This window comes from Diadema antillarum, unplaced genomic scaffold (genome assembly GCF_040938485.1).
Source record: "Diadema antillarum isolate AM-2024a unplaced genomic scaffold, OU_Dant_1.0 seq00001051_RagTag, whole genome shotgun sequence".
In the NCBI taxonomy this organism is placed as follows: domain Eukaryota; kingdom Metazoa; phylum Echinodermata; class Echinoidea; order Diadematoida; family Diadematidae; genus Diadema; species Diadema antillarum.
This window is the reverse complement of record NW_027271881.1, coordinates 1,206,465-1,228,616: the sequence shown is the minus strand read 5'-3', so window position 1 is coordinate 1,228,616 and position 22,152 is coordinate 1,206,465. Positions and strand designations below refer to the sequence as shown.

The following is a 22,152-nucleotide window of genomic DNA, read 5'->3' as shown; positions in this document are numbered from 1 at the left end:
GATGATGACTATTTTGATTGGGGTTGAGTAAAGATGGGGCTTGGCATTTTGGGGGGAACATTCCAAATGAAATATGACAGGAAATTATATTTCCTGGCAGTATGAGAACATACACAGTAAATCTTAAAGCAATTATACATCCCAAATTCCAGCACAAATGCTCAAAAACTGAGAGAGTAGTTTAATCCACAATTTAAAAAAAAAAAGATTTGTGTGCAAACTGCTATTACCATGGCAAAAGATTTCTCAAAATTCACGAAAAAGGTGTCTTGCACATCTACCAATGATAAAAGTCACACATCTCATTTTAGGTCAATTGCTCAAAAAACAGGGGACCAATAGATCAACAAGATTTTGCAACGGACTGACTGACCAATCCGACCGACCATCTGGCCACCCGACCTCAAAGTGAATCCTATATAAACAAAACTTGAGTAGAAATATGGCAACGGTTATGCATCCGTTACATTGCATTATTCTCCAAATAGGTAATACATTTATATTTACTAAGTTTCATGAAGAAACCTTGAGCCATGTCTGAGATATGGAAAGAAGTAAAATTTTAGTATTATCATTGACCTTTGACCCCAAACCCTTTCCTACAGAATTTTTATCTGGTAATAAATGTATGCATTCAGTTTCACGAAATCCCTTCAGGCATTGCCAAAATACAGGGGGAAATAACAAATTTTAGAATTGGACCTTATGACCTTTGACTGTCAGCGTGTGTGCCCATAAATTGATAGGCACATCTTCTTCCACTCATACATACAATTTACAAATGCTACGTTTCATTTGGGTATCTCAAAAGTTTCTTAAGTTACATCTTCCACAAAATCGACTAAGGACGGATGGATGGACAGACAAACATAATGCCTCTAGCGACAAAAATTTTGTTTGCAGCGGCAGATTTTAGCCTGTGAATAGTTGCCACAAACCGTAAGTAACATGTGAGTACTTATACATGTATACAACAATAATACATAGACATGTATGTAATATACACAAAATATTGGGTAACCTGTCTATTACAACCAACCTTTTCGTCTCCCTTAGGTGGCCGCTATAGATAGGTTTGTCTGTATCTAATATCTCCTGGGCCCTGTTGTATAAAAAGATGCGATAAACCCTAAGTCATAAAACCAAACATAAGTCAGGCATCAGCCAATCAGAATTGAATATTCCGCGACTTATGTTTGATATTCTGACATATGCTTGATCTCAACTTTTATGCAATATGGCCCTGGATACCATTTCCCGAATCTGTAATGCAAAGTCTTCAATACCCGTTTGTGACAGCGACCTAGAAATGCTTTCATTACATGTATTCAAAGTATCTTAGCACACAAAAGTCGGTAAAAAACAATGATGAATAAAGTCACGAGAAGTGATACACTTGTCCTTTCATATCTATGTTACATATCATAGGAATAGAAAAATAATGATGAACACATCTGTTCTATACATATTATACAGTAAGAAAATAATGATGAACGCATTAAAAAAAAAAAATCATTCCTGAGGACATACATCTTTCGCACCCTCCGTGCAACTGATTTGATTGTCTTTGTTGCTGCGCAAACTGCACTTCTATCATACAACAAGCATTGACAATCTATCCACAAGACGGGTGTGATTGGCTGTGAACGGAACAAAGTCCCACACATTCTGGATGAATGTGGCTGACAATCCCCCAGATGAAGGGAGGCACTGTTCTTCAATGGCAGGACATCACTCTCTATCAACCAGTCTGAAAGCATCTGTCCCTCGCCTGAACGTCGCACCTGCACCAGGGTCCATCTCATCAACATCCATCCACTCCCAGGGCCTTTACATGAGACATTACATGCAGCCGGATGGCCTGCAAGAGAGGAGAACAATATTAACAGACAAAAAAAAAAAAAAAAAAAAAATGCTTCAGAAAGACTTGCAGTAGAGTACAGTGATAATAATAAGAAAAATGCATCCACAAAAAAAAATTCATGTGTCCAGTGCCTACATGAAATCTTGCAGACACACAATCATGGAAGGCTATGATGAGCTCTGAAGTACACATTTTGTTACACGTATTATACAATTTGTGCGTGGATGTGCACTCAAGCATGTTTTTTTTTTTTTTTTCTCAGTCATTACTGATACCAGTTTCCTGAAATACAAGCATGAAGTATGATACATGCTATATTGAAAGTTGTATCATCAATGATGAATCCATAGCTATCACTATGCCCCCCCCCTTTTTTTCCCGGGGGGGGGGGGGGGGATCAAGAAACAGTCTTAATCTCAGTAAATTAAAAGGGAATGTCCATTACGAAGAGCTTGGTTAATATGCCAACTGCCATGATGTCATACAAGATATCTGCTTCCAGCTCTGTGGGCTTGATATGCTCAGTACTTGATGTGCAGAGAATGGATCGAACGCTGTTGCATTCAACAACAATCTGGTAAACTAAGAACAGACTCTTTAAATGTCGATCCACCAAACTTTCCAAAAGCATATCTTTTTGTGACCAATCGGGCAACTAAGATTCAAAATAAACTTTCCTTTTGTTTTGGGCCCCCAGTATGTCAGATTTAAAGATGTAAGTGGTCGAATGGGCCACCTGAGGAAAGATTTAGAATGGAGCCCTGCTTAAGGTCTCAAACTTTACCTTTAGTGTCGTGCCCTTTGGGCCGTAGTTCTTGAGGCAAGACTTCCAGAGACATTGCTTGATGCCAGTCCTGATGTGGACGTGCCTGAGATGGGTCCACAGGGCATCTGTTGTCGTGAACTGACTGGGACACTGCCTCCACTGTGGGTGGGGAGTTGAGGGTAGGGTGATACATGTGAGGATTAGTCCCAAAATGTCATACTGGTAGTATTTACGTTTTTGCAGTTCTATACTGAATGGATTTGGATGAATCACAAATGATTGCAATTTGTGACTGCGTGATTCAACCTGTTCACAAACCACTTACCTCTGACCAATGTCTTTCTTATTTCTCCTACAGCCACTGCACAAACAATACCATTATTGAGTATTATTACTTGATCTGAAAAAGTTACTTTTATATCTTCTGCCTTGGATCTGTGGAATATCCCTTCAGTGCCCCGCTTCTGGGCCCTGATGCGAGAGATATGTATGATTTTCACAACTCTCTGTCACAAATCCTTCAGCATGAATCCTACTATGCATTAGTAAACACTCATTATGCATTTCTGAAAAGATGACCAAAATGCTCACGTCGTTCAATCGGCTCCCTCTCCACAATATATTATCCCGTAAAGGACTGAACTTGGTGGCATCTGCAACTGAAATGGCCAACTTATTGTTCGCCTCTTCTAAATACACAAATATTTGGATAAATACACACTACGGATCTGTAGAAAATAACTTAATCACCAAATCATGGCATGTGGGGTCCCTGCCCCTAAGTCATCATGGGGACCATTCTTGACACTTATGGAACTTTGTACAGTGGTGGATCCAAGCGGGGGTGCACCAGGCACGCCCCCCCCCCCACCATTCTTTGTTAAAACAAAAGAAATAAAAAGAAAAAATGGAGGGGGGTGCATGCACCCCCTTTAATTTTGTACAGGTGCTCCCTTTTTACAGAATTCCTGGATCTGCCCCTGTTCTACTACCCGCACGCAAGAATTATTCCTGCCTAGTTTGGTTAAGAGCTAACCATGAGTTTTACAGAAGATACTAGAAATATACAATGGTCATGGACAATGGACCATGGCATTTCACACCATGGATTACAAACAATGGAATAACTAATCAGAACAGCTCCCTTGGCTCAGGGGAGTTAAAAGAAAGAAAAACAAAAACAAACATACAATCTGACATGGCCACACAAGACTAAAACTCAGTGCAATGTTGAGATATTACCCCCAATACCAAGGAGGTGGTTGACAAAACTCAAAGTGGTTGACACCACAATCAAGCTGAATTGGATCATGCCTTGCTCTTTGATTATGTAAACATCAAACATGTCCGGCAACTAAAATTACTGAATTATATCAATCTTTCAGGTGCTGGTCCTATGGAGCCCCTTCTTGACCCAAGCATCCAGACTAGCAAGGCTTCATGTTCATTGCTGTTTTGGCCCCATCGAAGGTGCAATGGGATACTTAAAACTCTCATACTGGCATGTAGTGCAATGAAGCATTCTACAATTGACATGGACTGGCCTCTAATCAATTCTGTGATTTTGAATTGTTATGCAAGCATGCGAAACAAATGAACAGTTAATGAAGCTGTTTCAATTAAACTTCATTACAGAGAAATTCTTGTGCAGAATAGAATAATATTGCTGCAATTAGTGTCTGTGAGTTTGTTGGTAATGGGATACCAGAGATCTATGTCACATATCCTACCATTTATTTTCTCAGTAACTGTGGATGAGATTTACCTGGCATTTGTAGATGTTGGATGGGTTGAGAGGAAAGGCATCAATGAAACCATCCTTCATTCCGAGAAACAGCTGTTCAAGAAATGTGAAAAAGTAATTTGTTACTTGGCTACACCGTCAAAATGCATCTTCAATAAAGGGCATTACGTCCATCACATATACGCAATATATTATTTCCTTTTATACCTCCTAATATACACAGAAGTTAATGATGATAACACCAATGGAACAAATCATCTGAGATCTCCTGCATTGCACAGCAAAAATACCTGCAAGAATCTTGAGGACTAAATCAGATGGAATATTTCCAAAAAGAAAAAGGGAACACAAAACATTATATGGACAGAGTGGAAACACATAACATAAGAATTAAGTGACAAAGAAATATTGTCACTTTTAGTTTCGTACCAGGAAAACAATGACAAACTTCTTTATCAATGTCATCATCCATCTCAGCATTTAATGTACTGATGTCTAAAATCATATCTCAAAGTACTTTACCTGAAATCTAATATCAATTTCTGTCTTCTTACCATAGTACGGGAAGCTGTCATACATTCAATGCCGGAGCAGCCACTGTCAAAGACATCAGACTTTCCAGTCTAGGTGAATGAAAGGGCATAAATCATCAACAGAGTACACTAAGTCTATGTTCTGCCACAAACTTAACATGATTTCTATATAGTTCTATATCATCATTCCTATATTCATCAGACACACACTCTCCTTCATTTAAAAGGTTAACATGACATCAAAGTTAACTACACTCATTACATATCACAGTAAGCTGTTATAACAATTTTGTGCATCCAACAAGTTTGACTTTTCTCTAATAAACAGAAGGTGTAGTCATACTCTGGCATGCACTTTCCTGTAAATTGCTATAATTATGTCTGGAGCAGGGTGGATATTTTGCTCAGCAAAGTATAAATGGCAGTCAAAACTGGCTGATTTACAGTCTCTTGCATAAAATTTGATTATGCAGAGTTTATGCTACTATGATACGACTTAATCTTACACACACAAATTTACACTTTACATAATTTTTGGTGACATATTGTGGCAGAACCTTTAGACCTTTGATATCAGTATTCATTCTTAAATGTCGTGATCATTTAATATGTTTTCCCAAGGTTGTGAATCTTTTACTATTGACAAGCTTTTCTGGGGCTAAAAGAGGAAAAAAAAAAGTAGTAGTAAGCAAATGGTGCGCACTCTGAAACTACCATCCATATCACCTTGTAAATTTTCAGCTTTCTTTTTTTTTGTGTGCATGTTAAAAGAAGGCCATGATTAATAGTTTCTTTGCCTGATATTAACATCTGGCTATTAGTTTTAGTTGATTAATTCATATTACTTTGTATCACACTGCATTACATGACCTAATTAGAAATGAGACCAGAGGGGTGTTTCATAAAGCTTTTCTTAAAGTTACGAATGACTTAAGAATGACTGGTGATCAGTTCTTGTGCTGAATTATTGAAATTCTGATAAGCATAGCACATCAGGAGGTGTTCCAGTCGTTCTTAAGTCACTCCTAACTTTAAGAACAACTTTATGAAATGCCCCCCCCCCCCAAGTACAAATGAAGAGTGAAGGATATTGACTAAGTCACCTCCATGTTGTAGTAATAGATGCTGCCTGAACAGCCAGCCACTGCAAGAATGTTGGAGGACATGATGCAACACCTGATGGGTACATCATGCTCAATCCCTCTTATGATCACTCCTGTCTAAAGTGGCATTAGACAATATGAAAGAAAGACAACATTATTATGATACAACTCCGATACAAAAATCCAAATAAGTGACAAAGGGACTCTTACAACAGTACAATATCATGTGTTTTACTAACATTCTTCACACTTGATTCATAAAATTTTCAGGGTTGGGTGGGAAAGGCCATGCATTCATTTTCAATGATTCTATTATAATACAATTTTTGGCTCATTTAGTTTATCACCTCTCTTTCCCCCTTCCATGACTTTTACTATACTTGGACTTCACCACTGTTCTGAAAATACATTGAGATAACTATTGGGTTGTCCAGTGCTAATTGAAGTGACCAAAATGTCTAAATCTTTAACATACATAAAAGTACACAGAGAAATGCCAGAGGAGTTTCATTTGAGCAACACTCAGATTGCATTAATGAAAAATACAGTGTGCACTCTGATACAATGAACACGGTTCGAACAATGTCCTCATTACAACAGAGTAAAAATTCAGGTAGCAAAGGCCAAATTATGATCTATATATCTTTACATACTTTACTGCTGGGCTGTAACGAAAATCCAATATAATGAAATAAAAAAGGTCCTGAGGACTTCATTAATGGGAGTCACCTGAACTGTTCTCTTATTTTTTTTTATTTTTTTTTTTAGAGTAGTGCTATGCAAGGGGAAAAAAAAATCATTGGGATGCATAGGAATACATGATGTCACTGATTTAACTCAGAGGAATCAGAAGTTACTATTTGTTTTTAACTCTCATTGCACTGATATTCAGCATTTTACAAGTTTTCGTACAAAATGAAATACTGGGTATTTACCTCAATATTGTGCAGGAGGATGAGGTTGTTTGATGCCAGACTCACCACCTGACTTCCAACAACCTACATTGAAAAGAAAAGGAGTTCATAATTTTAACTCTGGCACTTTCTAATCATGAAATAATCATGAAAATGGTGATAGTTTCAGACCTTTGAAATCTACACAGATATCTTTTATATACACATAAATATTCATAACAGTAACAGATATAATCACAGGCATGCATCTCCATGACTTTTGTCAAGCACTTCATAGTGGCTTCTTGTACAGCGCTAAGTCCATCAAAAATGACGCTCATGGCGCTGTAACATCCCAGGCATGAACAGTAAATATATAACCATATGATAACAAAATACAATAACTTATCGGAACGATATAATACAAAAACATGCTTCTCATACATAATGAAAATGGATGTCAGAATTTAAGAAAAACTGAACATACACTACTGTTGCAGTAATGTGTACAAAAAGACATCAAATTGTAATGATCATTCTTCATTCATAATTACGAATTAAACAGATAAGTCTTGAGTTGCTTGAAGGAATTGGTGGAGGAAGCCAGATGAAGAGAAAGACTTTTGAAGGCATGATAGCAAAAAAGAATTAACCTGAATTTGTGTCACAGCATGAGTGTGTCCCACCAGCTCTTCAAGCAGCAATCCATCTGAAGCCTGCCTGATTGTCAGGCTATGGTTGACTGAAGCCACGACTAGCAGTCTGATGCCACCTGCTAGGGCTGATGCCATGGCCGTGATGGAGTGGGAAGGGGTGCATTCATAGTACCAGCTGATCCGGGATTTCTGTGTACACATAGATTCACACTGATGAAGTTTTGAAATGACATCATTTGGACGATTATCAAATCTACTTGATTGATTCCAACTTCAACTTCTGTAGTGGTCACTTTGATGAAATCAAGCCGCCATTTTGACCAGAACATTTACAGCCATGAAGTCCCCACAAACTTATTACCTCTTTGAACAACCTGCATCCTTTTAAGCATTGAGAAAGGCACCAGTTCCTTGAATAATCTTGGATGTATCTGCTTTTTGAGTGCTTTGCATGTCATCTTCTAGTCCTTGAAGTTGGGGTGGCATAATACTGTCCTGAAACTGACACAAGATGGCCACGCGAACATGAAATTTTATATTTCACATGATGTTGGGTCTGAACTTGGTTTAAAGCCAATCAACGATCAAAGCAAATGTGATGCCTACAGAAGATGGCATCTAAACCATACAAGAAAGGTTCAAGAAGATGTGGATCTTAATTATAAAATGAACTTTTGCAAGATCTTCTGGCTATTTTTGGTTTGCCAAAAATTTTGCAGCTGGTCACAAAGTTGCTGCTGGATCCTGAAAAATTCCATCGGTGGTCATACAATGGCTCAAGGTGCCCTCATGAATGACTGAAGTTCATACAAAAGGGGCTGAATTTGAAAAATTTCCTTTATCCTGTGTCCATCTTTGCTCAATTTCAGCACATCATGATGCCTGCATTAAGAAATGCTCATGTAGATGTTACACTAAGAGAGCAATAGTTGCATTCACTGATGCTCGCATATTCTCCACAAAGATGGGACTCTAATGCACTGCATGGTAACCATTTTTAATTCACAATTCCTCTGTCAGACAAATAATTCTTGCAATTTCAAAAACAACTTTCATACATGTGCTGATTAGCCATTTTTAGACTACAGAAGTTAAGTTTTAGTGTCAGTCACTACTTTGCAAAGACAATCAAATGTGGGAACTGGTCCACAAAGAGGAATTTCTGTAAAGGGGCATAACACAGATGAAATGAAATTTATAGACTTACCGTTATGTTGATATGGGCAATGTCTCCAGCCACTAAGCCAGCATACACTGCATTCCAACAGACATGTAGGCAGGAGATATCATGTGCTAGAACTAATGTCTGTAGAAACTCCTTATCCTGAAGTCAAGCAAGAGCAGAAGTAGTTCAACATTATAAAAAAAATAATAATGATAATATTGCATACATTCTGACACCAAGATTTGAGGAAAGTGAGACAGGCATTGCTATTGCTCCTGAAATTACACAAAACAAAGACAGATATGTCGTGAATGAATACTAATATATCACAAAACATGAACTTAAGAAATAGTTGTTGAAAGAATATAAATCTCACATCCCAAGCTAATAATCACTGTATTGACACTATGCATCTAAAAGTGGGGACATTCTGTGTGAGAAAGTTGCATTTTGGGGCATTTTCTAGGGTGTGTGAGGGGTGAACTACTTCATTGTAGTTGCTCCCTGATCTTTACCAGAAGTGAATAGAAACCTTATGTAAGCTGTGACTCTCACAGATGAAATCTCCATGTTATCATCTTATGTCCTACTCATGTTACTGAGTGTTTGCCTCTCAATATCACACAATAACATCTAGCTCCAATGTTTCATTCATATATTGGGTATGTATAAAATATTGGGTATTAATGTTCCTGCTTCCTATACATACACAAGGGCACACAAAAACTGTTGTAACAACACTGCAAGAATCTGTAAGCACACAAACAAACAAAAACACACTGGTAAGTATTAAACAACATTATGTCGGAACACACAGACTTGTTGGGAGTTTGTTGAAGAACTCACCTGGACGTGAAACTGAACAAGGTTCCTGCTGCCATTACTGGCAAACACAATCATCTTGCCGGAAGAGGACTCCTGCCAAGTCTGAGCGTGTTGGATGTCACTGCAGGCCAGGTCTTCCTCCATTTCAATCTTGTTGGTCTGAAGGGAAGGAAACAGAACAAGTGAAGCATGCAATAGAATTGATTAAATTGATGAGTTGACTGCATATGAACCACATCTTTGTGACGTAAAATAGTTGTGACCTTTTATTATCCACTCTATATCAAAGCATTGCTGCTGACTGACAATGCAAGACTATTGGTGCCTGACCCAAAATGGCCAATAAGCCATAAAAGGGATATTGTTATACCTATTATAAAAAGCCAAAGGCTCAAGTTATTTTACATAACTTGACCCTTGGCTAAGGTGAGCCAAAATTTTGAAGTTAAACAACTTCCTTTACTATTATGTAACAATGCATTCCTGGCAAATTGTTATTTTTGATAAAAAGTCTCAGTTGAATACCCCTAAAAGATTTACCATTGGAGAAATCCTCAAACATATGATGTGAAATTGCAAACTAAAATACATGTCCGCAAAACAGTGCAGTGTCATGCTAGAACTCAGCAATTAACATGAAGGATTGGGGAACAGACTGTGAACTCACCTTCAGGTTGAATACCATGAATCTACCATCAGAGATGATTGAGTACAGCTTGTCCCTGATGATATTCATGTTGATGACAAAGCCCTTGGCATGGAGTCTCTTGAGGCTCTGGTCTGATCCCAGTGAAGCCTTCTCGACGGTATCTGCTTCTGTCTTTGGAGCGTGAGCATTGGTCTGCAACTCCTTCCTCCTCTTCCTCTCCTCCTCGTCAACATTCTCAGTGGATTTGCGCCGTTTTCCAAGAAGGCTGTTGGCCGAGGAACTAACTGCAGGGCACTGGCCGGCCCTGTTGGCCACACCACTCTCAGAATTGAATGAGCTTGGTGACAGCACTTCCACTTTCACCATGCTGTCTTCAGCTGCTTCTTCAGAAAGGTCCCTACTTCCTCCTTCCACCTTAACTTGTACAATGTCCGTTGCTGGTGTTCTCCTTTCAGGTGCTTGATCAAAGTTAGGAGCACTCCTGCATGCACTACTGGCATATAATTGTTTCAAGTGTTTTAAATCTCCGCAGTCCAGCTTGTAGCCAGTATCTGCTAGTTCCAGCTGCACTTGATCAAATCTGGACTTTCCATCAGATGGGGCAGTATCCTCAACCTCTGAATCTCTGTCAGAACCAGCTGATGCAACATATGGTGGGAAAGAAAGAGATCTATAACTCCAACCAGTGGCTTCATTTTCACGCTCACTGATCTCCTGGGTGCCACGAGGCTCACGCTTTATCTCAATAATAACATCATTCTCTCTCGTGGGAATGCACTCTGTTCGATGAATGGGTTCGGCGGTTTCTGTGTGTCCCTGTTTTCGTAGAGCGGATGAAATACCAACGTTGCTTCCCTGCCAGCTGCTCTCTGGTGTCTCCAGCTCGGCTTGGACCAGTTTCTGGACAGCTTGCAGAACCTCTGTTGTCTGGTACCCCATGTCAAACGGCTGAATGGTGATGCTGCCCTCCAGTGGGAGTACTGGTACATTGTCTGCAGGTGTGTTTCTGATACAGTCATCACTGTCCCGCACCGCTTCAATATGTGTATCTGGACTATTCTTCAGTCCTGGGGAGACGACCTTACTCCATGGGTGCTCTGGACTACCCAACATGATCTTGAATCGTTCTGACCTCTGATGAGGCATGAATGAGGACTCAGTGGATGCCACATTTGCCATCCTGATGCTGTTGACTCCTGGGGAATCTGACACATCCCGCACTGCAGACATTTGAGAACTACTGTCTGCCATGCTGCTCCGTCTATTTCTGTTTGGTTTCAGGTTCTTGGTAGAAGCTGCACATCCTGGTGACTGGCCAGGGTTAAAGTCAAGCAATGATTTCCCAGATTTTCTCTTCTTTGTTGTTGGAAGGCCTTCATTAGAGTTCCGGAGAGCCAATGTCCTACCGGTAGTCTTTCCAGATCTCATTTTTGCAGGTGACTTCATCATGGCTTTGAACTCATCCTGTGGTGTTAATCCTACATTGGAAATGAAAAACAGCAACATTACTTTTCAAATGAAAATTGAGTGCAAAGAAGCAAAGGACAGGAATCAGAGAGACAAATACGTAAAACAACAATCAATTTACTTAGAAAACACATGAATGCTCACCAAACAAAATCTGAAGTCTATGTTCTCTCAAGGTGCTGAGTTTACCAATGACCTGCAATTTGACACACAAAAAAAAAGGATATTAATACGACAAAATGACCAATAAGTTGGAAATTTTTGTTTCAATAAACAAGATAAAGGCATACATCAGAATGCAGCATAATAGGTCCTGCACAAAGAGTAACTTAATGTGTTTTGTGAAAGTGAAAATATGCCCCTACAAAGACAAAACAAGATGCATGTCTTGCACATGAAAACAATAACATCATTATGAATATGTTTCAACATTGCTCTAAAACCATTGATAATGTTCACTCAGGCATGTTTTTCAAGTCTAGTGTGTTTCTTGACTTGGTATTTGATAAAATCTTCACATGCCCTGAGCACAGCTGTCTGACATCATTCTCTTCAATATCATTCTTGCAATGCTTATCATATGGCCTTCACCTTTCTAACATTTTCTATACGTTTTCATCAACTGCAGCCCTACCAATATACCACTGGGCAATACATTTGCTGGATAACTGATAATCTTCTCATCAACTGTTCAAGTTCAAGTTGTCTATTTCATCTCCAACAAAACATAAGCATAATGAAACATTTGAATACATATAATGACACAAAATCAGTACACTGTAATGAAAAACAAAGAAATGTGCACTCAGATAAAAATAAGATACTGAGATACACAATCTGCGTAGATACAGTGTACTCCCATTAAAATGAACACAGTTACAACAGAATTTCTTACAACACAGTCAAAATTCAGGTCTAAAAATTGTTATTCTATACATGTTTATACAGAGACTCCAACTCTCCCGCCGAAAGCCCATTTTTGCAAAATCTCCCATTCTCCCGCTTGAGATTTAATTTCTCCTGCTTGAAATGATTTCTTACTTATTGTCATTGTATGTTGAAAAAACAAGCCTTAGATAGCACGAGATAACATCTAGAACCCTAGAGCTGGACCGCGGCCACAAGGAGCTTCGCGAACATCTAGTTGGAGTCTCCCGTTTGCTAAGGGTTTCAGGCGGGAGAATCTCCAGATCAGAAGGTGCTTGGGGTTGGAGTCTCTGTTTATATCATACTTTATTTGTTCTGCCATAATGAAATTTTGATTAACAGAAGAAAACTGCCAGTCCCAAGGACTTCGCTTTAATTGGAGTCCCCTGTATATCAACTACAAGTATGTGTAGCCCACTCAGCACACAGTATAAGCACACAGTTTCAAAAGTAGAATGTAAACTCTGGCCACTTTCTCACCATGCTCTTCTGCTGCTTGAACCTGGCTAGCTGAGCCGTCTTTTTTTGGATGCATTTTGTAATCTTGCCGATACTCTTCTCCAGTCTGTCCATCATTTCCTGCAGTTTGTGCTCATTTAGGGTGATTTGTAGGAGGTCTTCTACACTGTAATCTGCTGAAAGTTGCTGCATGAAAATTGAATCACATTAATCAAGTTTATCCCCATTTCTTTCATGCCCTTTTGCATATCATGAGCCCCACAGACATTCAAAGCAGGATGCAGAAGAAAATTTCTGACAAATTCTTCAACTCAAAAGGAAAAGAAAACGAGGTCTGCTGTTTTTAAAGTGTGAATAATTATAAAGCTCAGGGTAGAGCAGTGTAATCCATATACCATCAAGACCACATATTTTCAGCACTTTTATTTTCATTGATTTTGTGAGTGCTCTGATATCTGCAAATTCATGATGCATCAAAACATTACTTCCTGAGACACAATGTAATAGCTTCAGTCTCCAAGGAGACAATTTGCTAGCTTATCTCTCAAAAAGGGACAGCGATAATCATGATTTTTCATTCTGCTGCTGTGTTTTTTGAGCATGGGTTCACTAATCTGCCTACAAATCTCAATTACAGTATATGGTGAATAAAGCATATTTCCAGGTGGAACATATAGAAATCATATCTCCAGTATAGCTACTCTACAGACAGTGACTACTGCTCACCGGAATTTTCTTGCTCATCAGTTTTTCCTCCATTTGCTTGGTGGTCACATTGGCAAGGTTCTTTGCTTTCCATTTTTTCCCTTTGGCACGGCCTTGGTGTGGTCCTGAGCATGCCTTGTTGAGCTTTTTTCTACTGAATACCTGCTTAGATATTCAAAGAGAAACATTGGAGAACTCACATCCAATTAAATCTTCTTCCCTCTCTCACTTGATATTGGAATAGGTGTCAGCTCAAACATAGTATTTTATAGAAACAGGCTATCAACACACAATTTCTTTAAATACATGAATTCTTTCCATTTCAGTCTGTTTCTCTTACAGTCCAATAAGTAATGGGTCTTATCTTTTGACACATTTCTGCAATAACAACATCATATTAGCTTTCCTTTTATCTGTTACCTTTCTCCAGACTACACAACTATAGCTAGAGCATTATATGCTTTAGTGTTTTTTTTTTTTTATTATTTCATTTGGTGGGGGGGGGGGGGGGATTCAAACAGATTTCATCAACCTTTCAAAATTCAATGACTGGAAAAGAGTTTCATCTGCAATGATGAACTGCACAAATCCCGTTTAAATTACGCAGCATGAATACAAGTTCTCAGGAAACATGCATATCAAATTCTAACAAAAAAAGTACAAAAGTCAAACAAAATATGGATATGTACACAGGAGATAATCGTGCAAATGTGGGTCATTTTATTTTAGTCAAGTACTATTTATCATGAATTCTAGTACACCTTACAAAAATCATAAGATGAGATTAAAAGTGAATGTTTAAACCCTGCACACACGCCCATTTCTCTTGATTTAAAGCAATTTGATGTGAATCAGATAATGAAATGATTGTGTCGCACTGTTGTAGCATTATATGTCTCTCTTTACTAAGTGGTGTGATGCAGGGAAAATTCTGCATAGAACTAGCACCAAAAAAGAAAGCAAGAAAGGAAAGAAGCATACCTGTGGGTTTGTGTTCACATTTGTGGCAATCTGCTCACTCCAACGGCTATCAGATATGTCACGTGACAGGATGGCCTCGTCAGAATTTGCAGCTTTATCAACAGCAGGTGTAGCCTGGTTTCCTTCTCCCACTCTGCTCGAGTGTATTGTAGAGGATACAGTGTCTGTCTGTCCCTTGCGTGCATGTTCTGCCTTTGACACGGCTGTACTAAAGTGGCGATGAGATGAGGTCAGACTCTGCTTTCCGAGTCCATGGGTCTTAACGATGCTGCAGGGTTTGTTCTTCCAATGTTTCTTTTTCTTCTTTTTCTTCTTTGAAGACTCAGCTTTATGGGACAGCTGCTGTGTGGTACGGCCATCTGAACAGTCCTTGGACAATTTTTCTCCTTTGCGATTTTTGTGCCAATGCCTCCCCTTGTTCTTATGCCTCTCACGACTCTGCAAGACATCTGGAGCGATAGAAATGACCTGCAACACGAGCATACATATCTTTAAAAATGTATCTGACATTATCAGATGTTTAAAACGAAAATTTCATAAAACCTACTCTTGTTACTTCCTCTAAGAAAAAAAAAGTATGCATCAATATTTTGAATTGTGTTTTATCAGCAAACAGAATTTGCCATACAAACATTAAATCTTTGTATGGCGAATCTAATAGAGGAAAGCTGAGTTATGTGCTCAGCATTATTCTGCATGCTGGAAAGGCGCAATGAAAGCAGAAAAGGAAATAATTTAGGTGTCAATTAGATGACTAAAAATCAATCTACAATGACCCCTCACTTGCATAAATGGTAAATTTTAGCATACAGCAGAGTAGCCATGTATCCAAAAAAAAAAAAAAAATCAATACATGGAACATGGCAAATTATGTCCAGTCACCTCTGAATGCAAAACACCAGTGGAGGACACTGAAGTTTCATGGTGTTGATCAGACTCTTTCCTTGCTTCGATACTGCGGGGCGGTCTCCCTCCAATGGGGGACGGATCAAGTCTTGCCTGTATTTCACTTGGTACTGGACCATTCCCTGATCCCAAACTCCCATCATATGCCTGGGAGTCTGATGTCCACACATAGCCTTCATCAGCTGGTTCTTGTTTGATGTACCGACGGATGCAGGATAAAGGGTCTCTTTTCTTGGTGAGAGCAGAGTCTACTGAAGGTGGTGTCTGGATGTCATGGCAACTTGACTCCGGCGTTTTGGAGTCCAACGTGGGTTGCGCCGAGGTTGGGATGACGGAGCTAGAACCACTCACACTGCCAGGGAGGCCCAAGTTGTCAGGAATGGCTTGTTCTCTTGTGTTGCTTGTATCTGAAATGGTGGCACACGGACTGTCATTACTATTGCTCTGTGTGTTGACTCTACTTCCCTGTGAAAACAATTGTGGGTAGAGTCTGACTGCACCAGCAATTTTAATACGTACATATCCAGCTAAAGCAAAACTCATCATCCATTATTAAAGGCATGGGAAAACTGATTGTTTAATTGCCTTGGCATAATCAAACCTCTTCCGCCGCTGACACAAAATACAATTTGAATGAAACTGACAAGAAATGGTCATTTGAGATGGGTGACCTTAGACCCTGTAAAACATGAATTAATGATGGCAGCACCACACATGCCACAAGGTGTCTCATCCTGCCCATGGTACATCACCACACAAAAGCTCTGTAACAAATTACACTGTCACAAACTTAAAGGCCCGAATTCACGAAGGTGGTAAAATTTAAACCATGGACAATTTGTATGGAGCACCAAGTGTTGCATGGCCTATTTCGTTACAAAATCATTCATTTCGTTGATGAAATGCTCATTTCGTCAACGATAGTTTTGTCAACAAAATGTAGACATTCCATTACAAATGGTCATTTCATAGACGAAATGACTGATTTCGTAACGAAATAGGCCATGCGACACTTGGCGCTCCAAACAAATTGTGCATGGTTTAAATCATGGTTTCAATTGTACTACCTTCGTGAATTTGGGCCAATATGGGTGTGATTGAATGTTATTGCACCTGCTAAGCACCTGCAAGCATCAAAAGGGTTGTTAAAGTTGACTGTGGCTGTTGTTTGTTAAAGTTGCACAAATGAGGGCCATAACCCCCAATCCAGAAGCATATACCCTGGATCAAAGCTGATGACCACGGGGTTATGGTAATGTGACATGTGGGAATAAGAAACCACTGCTGACGTGATTTGGGGAGAGACATCTTTGTTAGATTCTTACCCATCAGTTCAGCAAAGATGTCTGCAGAAAAGTCCTCCATCTTGATGCAGGAATTGAGCAGCTGCTCCAGGTCCTCCTGGCCTAGGCTGGTGATGTCCAAATCAGCCAGGTCATCTCCTTGCTTCGAGGTCAAAAGATGACCAAACCTGAATAGCAAACAGGAGAACGGGAGAGTTAACGAGATGATGGGAGAACAAGAGATAGAGTGTGTGTAGGTGTGAGTGTGTGTGTAAGACAAGCTACATACTCAAAAAGCTGCATCACTTCGGTGATCCCCCGCATTTATCCCCAAGTTGAATTATCCTTTGGGTTTATGCCAGGTTCAAGTGTGTGCGTGTGTATGTCACATACAAACACACTGCTATGGCTTCTGACCATTATTGAGCACTGAGAATTAAGGGTTTCTGGGACGAACACTGAACTAGGGCTCCCTATAACTCAGTCGGTAGAGCACTGGGCTAGCACTCCAGAAGTCTCGGGTTCGAATCTCGATGGAATCCCTTTTTCTTTGTTCATTTTTCAACTAATAAACAAGCTATGACTACATGCATCTGTCAGAATTTCATTCAATTCTTCACAGTTGGTGGAGTGCTGCAATTCTACAGCAACCATATGTTTACAGGTGTATCAAAGTATGTGCTGAGCTGTTTGCATTCACTAGCATTGCTCAAGTAATGCGGTGAGTCTGCATATTGTACATACAATCCTATTGCCCAGCTTTGCATGGACAACTGAAAATTGTCACCCTGAAAGGTTGACTGTTTTGAGGCATGTGCTCATATAACCACCCAGAGCATGCTCTAATATTAGATGCAAGATTAGTACATCGGTCCTTGGACAAAATGACACTTTTGATAGTCTAGGGCACATTGCACACTCTAATGAAGGAAGCAGACAAGCCAAGGACCCAAAACTCATTCATGTAGTACAGCCAATACACATAACAAAATATTGCCCACCTGCTCCATCGTTCTGGGGTCTTCTTTACTTGGGAAAGCATGCGAGTGAGTTTCTTCTCCTGCCATACAGGTCTGGCCACACCACTAACCAGTCCCTGCATTTGCTCCTGAAATAAGAGCCGAAATCAGAAAATGATAGCATTCTTTGGAAAAAAAATACATAACAGCACTAAATCACTTGAATACAGGTGATTACTACATCAGGTCTAAAATCTATGCTGCTAAATTTATGCTATTCTGTTGGTTTATAATCCGAGTCAAAATCGTAAAATAAATTTTGATAATCAACTGTACAGTGTCGTTCACACAATTCATCCTCCAGTAAATGATGTAGTGACAGGACAAGACTTTGGACATCCTTGATTTGGGCAAACTGGGAACAACAGCTGATATCACACACATATTTTTCCCAAATTTGTGACCCTCCATCACAAATCAACAAAAAATTGCAAATCAACAAAAAGTTGCAACAAAAAGTGTTGATTTTCCACAATACCAGAAAATTTGCATTATGAGATATCTTCTAGATTCAATTTATTTACTTTTAATTATTCATTAATTTGTTATCATTATTTTTTTTTTTTTTTGGTTTATTCCAAGATGAAGTACCTGTTTTCTATTTTAATTCAACGTTTGGCTGCATGAAATAAGAGTAAGCAGTTTTTATCAACTTGTTATTTTTTTTGTCTCATGTCCTTCACATGAGGTATTTAAAAGTGTATGTGACAATCCTACAGAGCCTTTGAAAACAGGGAGCAGTAGCTAGATACTCTGACAAAGTCATGACTAGAACATTGGTAATGAGTGTCTTAAATTTGAGGTTAATCTGAGAATCCCTTCACAGTGGTTGCCATTGAGTAAGAATAAAAAGGCAGATACACTTTCCTGATGTGACTGCCCAGGTTAAGTTTCACGACCGCTGCTGATCTTACCTTGAATTTTTGTGTGCTTAATCCGCTGATGCCATCCTTACTGGATTTCAGCCTGGTCCTGGCAACCGTCAGATTGGGCCTGGGAAGATGCTTCTGGTGGTCACTGACAAGGACTTTGGGCAAGGATGGTTTCAACAGCAATGGTGCAGTTCCTTGTGGCTTTTTCTTCTCATCCTCTTGAAGGTCACAAGGTTCACTTCCAAATGAGCGAGTACGGTCAGAGTCCAAATGTTCAAGAGACTCAGAAACAGTATTCTCCTTGTTTGAGTTCCCTCTGGGTCTCTCACTATTTTCTGTAGAGGGACTTAATGTTGGCAAAGATGTCAAGGAACTTGAATAAGGACCAATGGGAGTTCTAGACACCAGCGGTGGCGCTCTCATGGAAGTGGTTCCGACTGTTCTGGTGACAATACTTGACGGTCCTCTGTCATTTAGAGGGGACTGGGTGTCTGAGCTCTGAGCACTTTGTTCCCTGTCACTCCTGGAGAGCACTGTATCAGCTGAACCATTTGAAGAAGCCTGTTTAGATGATGGAGGGACAGGGTGGCGTGGTGGAACATGTCTGCTACCTTCGTCATCTCTTGATTTATCTGTAATGTCTTCACGACCAGCCGAGTGTTGTTGGACTCTCTCTTCCTGTGCTCTTTGAGGGGCATCACATTCATTGCCCAGCTGCTGTGAGGTCCTCACATTAACAGAAGGCCCAACACTTGACAACTGCAATGGCGCAGTGACTGCTTGTGGTGACTGAATGCCTGTGCAGTTTTTCTTGCTAGGAGTGCCACTACAAACAGGTCTCTTTGGCATGACAGTATGACTGCTTTCAAAGGCTTTTGATTGGTTCTGAGACAAATTATTCTCCGATTGCACACGGTCAGTACTGCTTTGCACTGAAGATTCTCCTGATGGAGATGGAGCTTCATCTGGAGCATTGTCCTTAATGAGAGTACTGGACACTGTTTCACTGTCCCGGTTGCTACGGCGATGAGATATCGGCACACACTGTGAAGACTTCCGATGTGTGGCAACATGGGATGATAGTCTAGGCTTTTTTGAGTTTGCTAGAGAGGAGAACTTGCCCTTTTTCTTGACAGATGAAGCACCAGGAATTTGTTTCTTGCTGGAATGACTGCTTTCTTTCGATCCTGTAGATTTGAACTTAGACATATTCTCCTTTGAGTTGATACCTGCAACACCTGCACGATGAACATGTAGCTGTGAAGAACCTTGAGCTGAAATCCTGTCAGAGGTGTCAACACTATTTGGTCTCTTTTCCCTTGTTTGACTACTTCCATTCGAACACACTTTTCCATTTGAGTCATTCAACTGCTGACCAGGCCTAGCTTTGCTCTTGAGTTTTCCACGGTCTGTCCATCTCTCTGTACTGAATTTCTCAGATGCGTCACTCACATTTGTGCCCCACGATCTCCAGGCAAAATTGGGAGCGTCTTGCCTTTCAGTAGCAGTTGGCATGTTTGATGGATACCCAGCCATTGGATGGGATTCCATCGATGCGATGTGACTTCGATTAATCCCTTCCCAATCACCCCCTTCACAAGTGGGAATATTATGATTATTCCATTCCCAATCATTCCCTTCCCAGGGGGGGATGAAATTGCTTGACCATGACTCATTAGTGTTGAATCCAAACTGATGGCTGTGCCACGGTTCTGGAGGAGGTGGCATGTGTGGAAACCTCGGTGGCTGCGGTGGCTGCCACTGGTCAGGTGTGGGCCATCTTCTGGACATAAATTGTGCACCCATCATCCGATGGCCTCTCTGTGGCCATCTGTTGTACGGGAGACTATGTGAAAATTGTTGATTTATGAGTTGGCTCTCGAACCTATGGGGTGAAAAGCCTGTGTTATATGGACCATACTGTTCTCGACTGCCTTGAAACTGTTGACATTTTTGCACCTGGTTACTGGATGATTGATGTGAATTCGAGGTTTCTGCAATGGGTCCCCTTTGTTGGTCTCTGGCCTTGTTAATGGAAGACCTGTTCTCTGATGCCCTGTGTGAAACAAAGATATATTTTTGAAATGAATTGGTAATTGATGTATACACTACCTCAACATATGATGAGAGAGGTTGATTTTATCTTCATGCAAATTTGTATAGGGCAAAGGAATCCATGGTTCAAGTCAGATGATCTCTTTGTGTATTCTACAGAATTAATACTGCATGCCAAAGTAATCTGGTTGCAATATCTACTTCATTCTGGTGTCAGCTCTAGCCAAAATGCTTGAAGTGTATTTGTATAAATGCACTGATCTCAAATTGAAAGGGGATAAACCCACATATCATATGTGTTGCAGCTGCACCACAGCACACCGTCATGGTTTCATTTGAAGTGAGAATATAAATTTATGAGAGATGTGAGGTAGCCTCAAAAAAAAAAAGAAGAATGAAAATATGTATTACACATGACAGCTGTTGATGTCATGTCTATACTAGTGACTTTTCTCCTCTTTCACTCATATTTACCTGGGAGGTAGTCTTTTCCCACCTCCCTGTGTTTACTAATTTTCTAAAACGTGTACAGCATAATGAACAGTCATCTTCTTCTGTGTAAACATTGCAGTATACTAAAGTGAAGATCATAATATCTAATTTGCAATTACAATGCATCTTATCTTAAATTCATACTAAAAACATGCACTACAAAATCGGCTGACATGTAAACATCAAAATGAAATGCCATTTCACATTTAAATTGACTCAAATTGTAGTGTAATGCAATTTTCAAGTTTATATTAATAGATTAAGAAAAATAATTCAAATTTCATTTGAATAACTACAAAAAGTAATAAAATTTCATTCATATGTTTACAAGATCTTTAGTGATATAGCTCATTAGCACATTACAAAGTAGCTGAGGTGATGTAATCAATTCAACTGTCTCACTATTTTGATCACAGAAATGACATAAAATTTATGAAGCTAGCCAATAACAAACTCAATCTATAAACATTGATGTGATGAGATATCACATGTTACAAAGAAATGTATGTCTCAGTAAGAAATACTAAATGTATGTGGAAAGTCATTCAGGAGATAACAACAGATTGGGGAAAAAGCATTTCATTGTATTAAAAAAAAATATTTAAATCTAAATCAATTGTTACTTGTACTCTACACATACATTTTGCAGTTTCAGTGTTTTTCATACATAGTCCCACGCATACACTTTATCATATGTTTGTGGCATGCACTTTGTGCTTTTACTGACATTCATTCTAATGAAGTATCGGCTGCAATGAGGAAAATGGGTGGATCCCAACATCCTTGAC

The 22,152-nt window shown here is 39.5% G+C and overlaps 1 protein-coding gene across 1 annotated transcript; it reads right to left on the bottom strand.

The window, feature by feature from the left end:
- Positions 1-1,804: 1,804 nt before the first annotated feature.
- On the bottom strand, positions 1,805-20,332 carry LOC139743135 (uncharacterized). Its single transcript, XM_071653644.1, has 18 exons — positions 18,860-20,332; positions 17,928-18,034; positions 16,969-17,114; positions 15,620-16,050; positions 14,738-15,205; positions 13,778-13,918; positions 13,073-13,237; positions 11,810-11,861; positions 10,217-11,676; positions 9,571-9,708; positions 8,767-8,883; positions 7,557-7,748; positions 6,946-7,008; positions 6,011-6,127; positions 4,929-4,997; positions 4,396-4,467; positions 2,649-2,789; positions 1,805-1,861 (listed from the first exon to the last, which is right to left on the bottom strand). Exons 1-18 carry the CDS (start codon positions 20,330-20,332, stop codon positions 1,805-1,807), a joined length of 5,409 nt encoding a protein of 1,802 aa, XP_071509745.1.
- Between the last annotated feature and the right edge of the window lie 1,820 nt (positions 20,333-22,152).

Bases quoted from the DNA above. Each gene is read 5' to 3' on its own strand.
- LOC139743135 (XM_071653644.1), bottom strand. From the start codon at position 20,332: ATGCCAACTGCTACTGAAAGGCAAGACGCTCCCAATTTTGCCTGGAGA. The intron at 13,919-14,737 runs GTATGCTTCTTT...ATATCTAAGCAG, and splicing joins ATGTGAACACAAACCCACAG to GTATTCAGTAGAAAAAAGCT. The intron at 11,677-11,809 runs GTGAGCATTCAT...TTTCCAATGTAG, and splicing joins TAGACTTCAGATTTTGTTTG to GATTAACACCACAGGATGAG.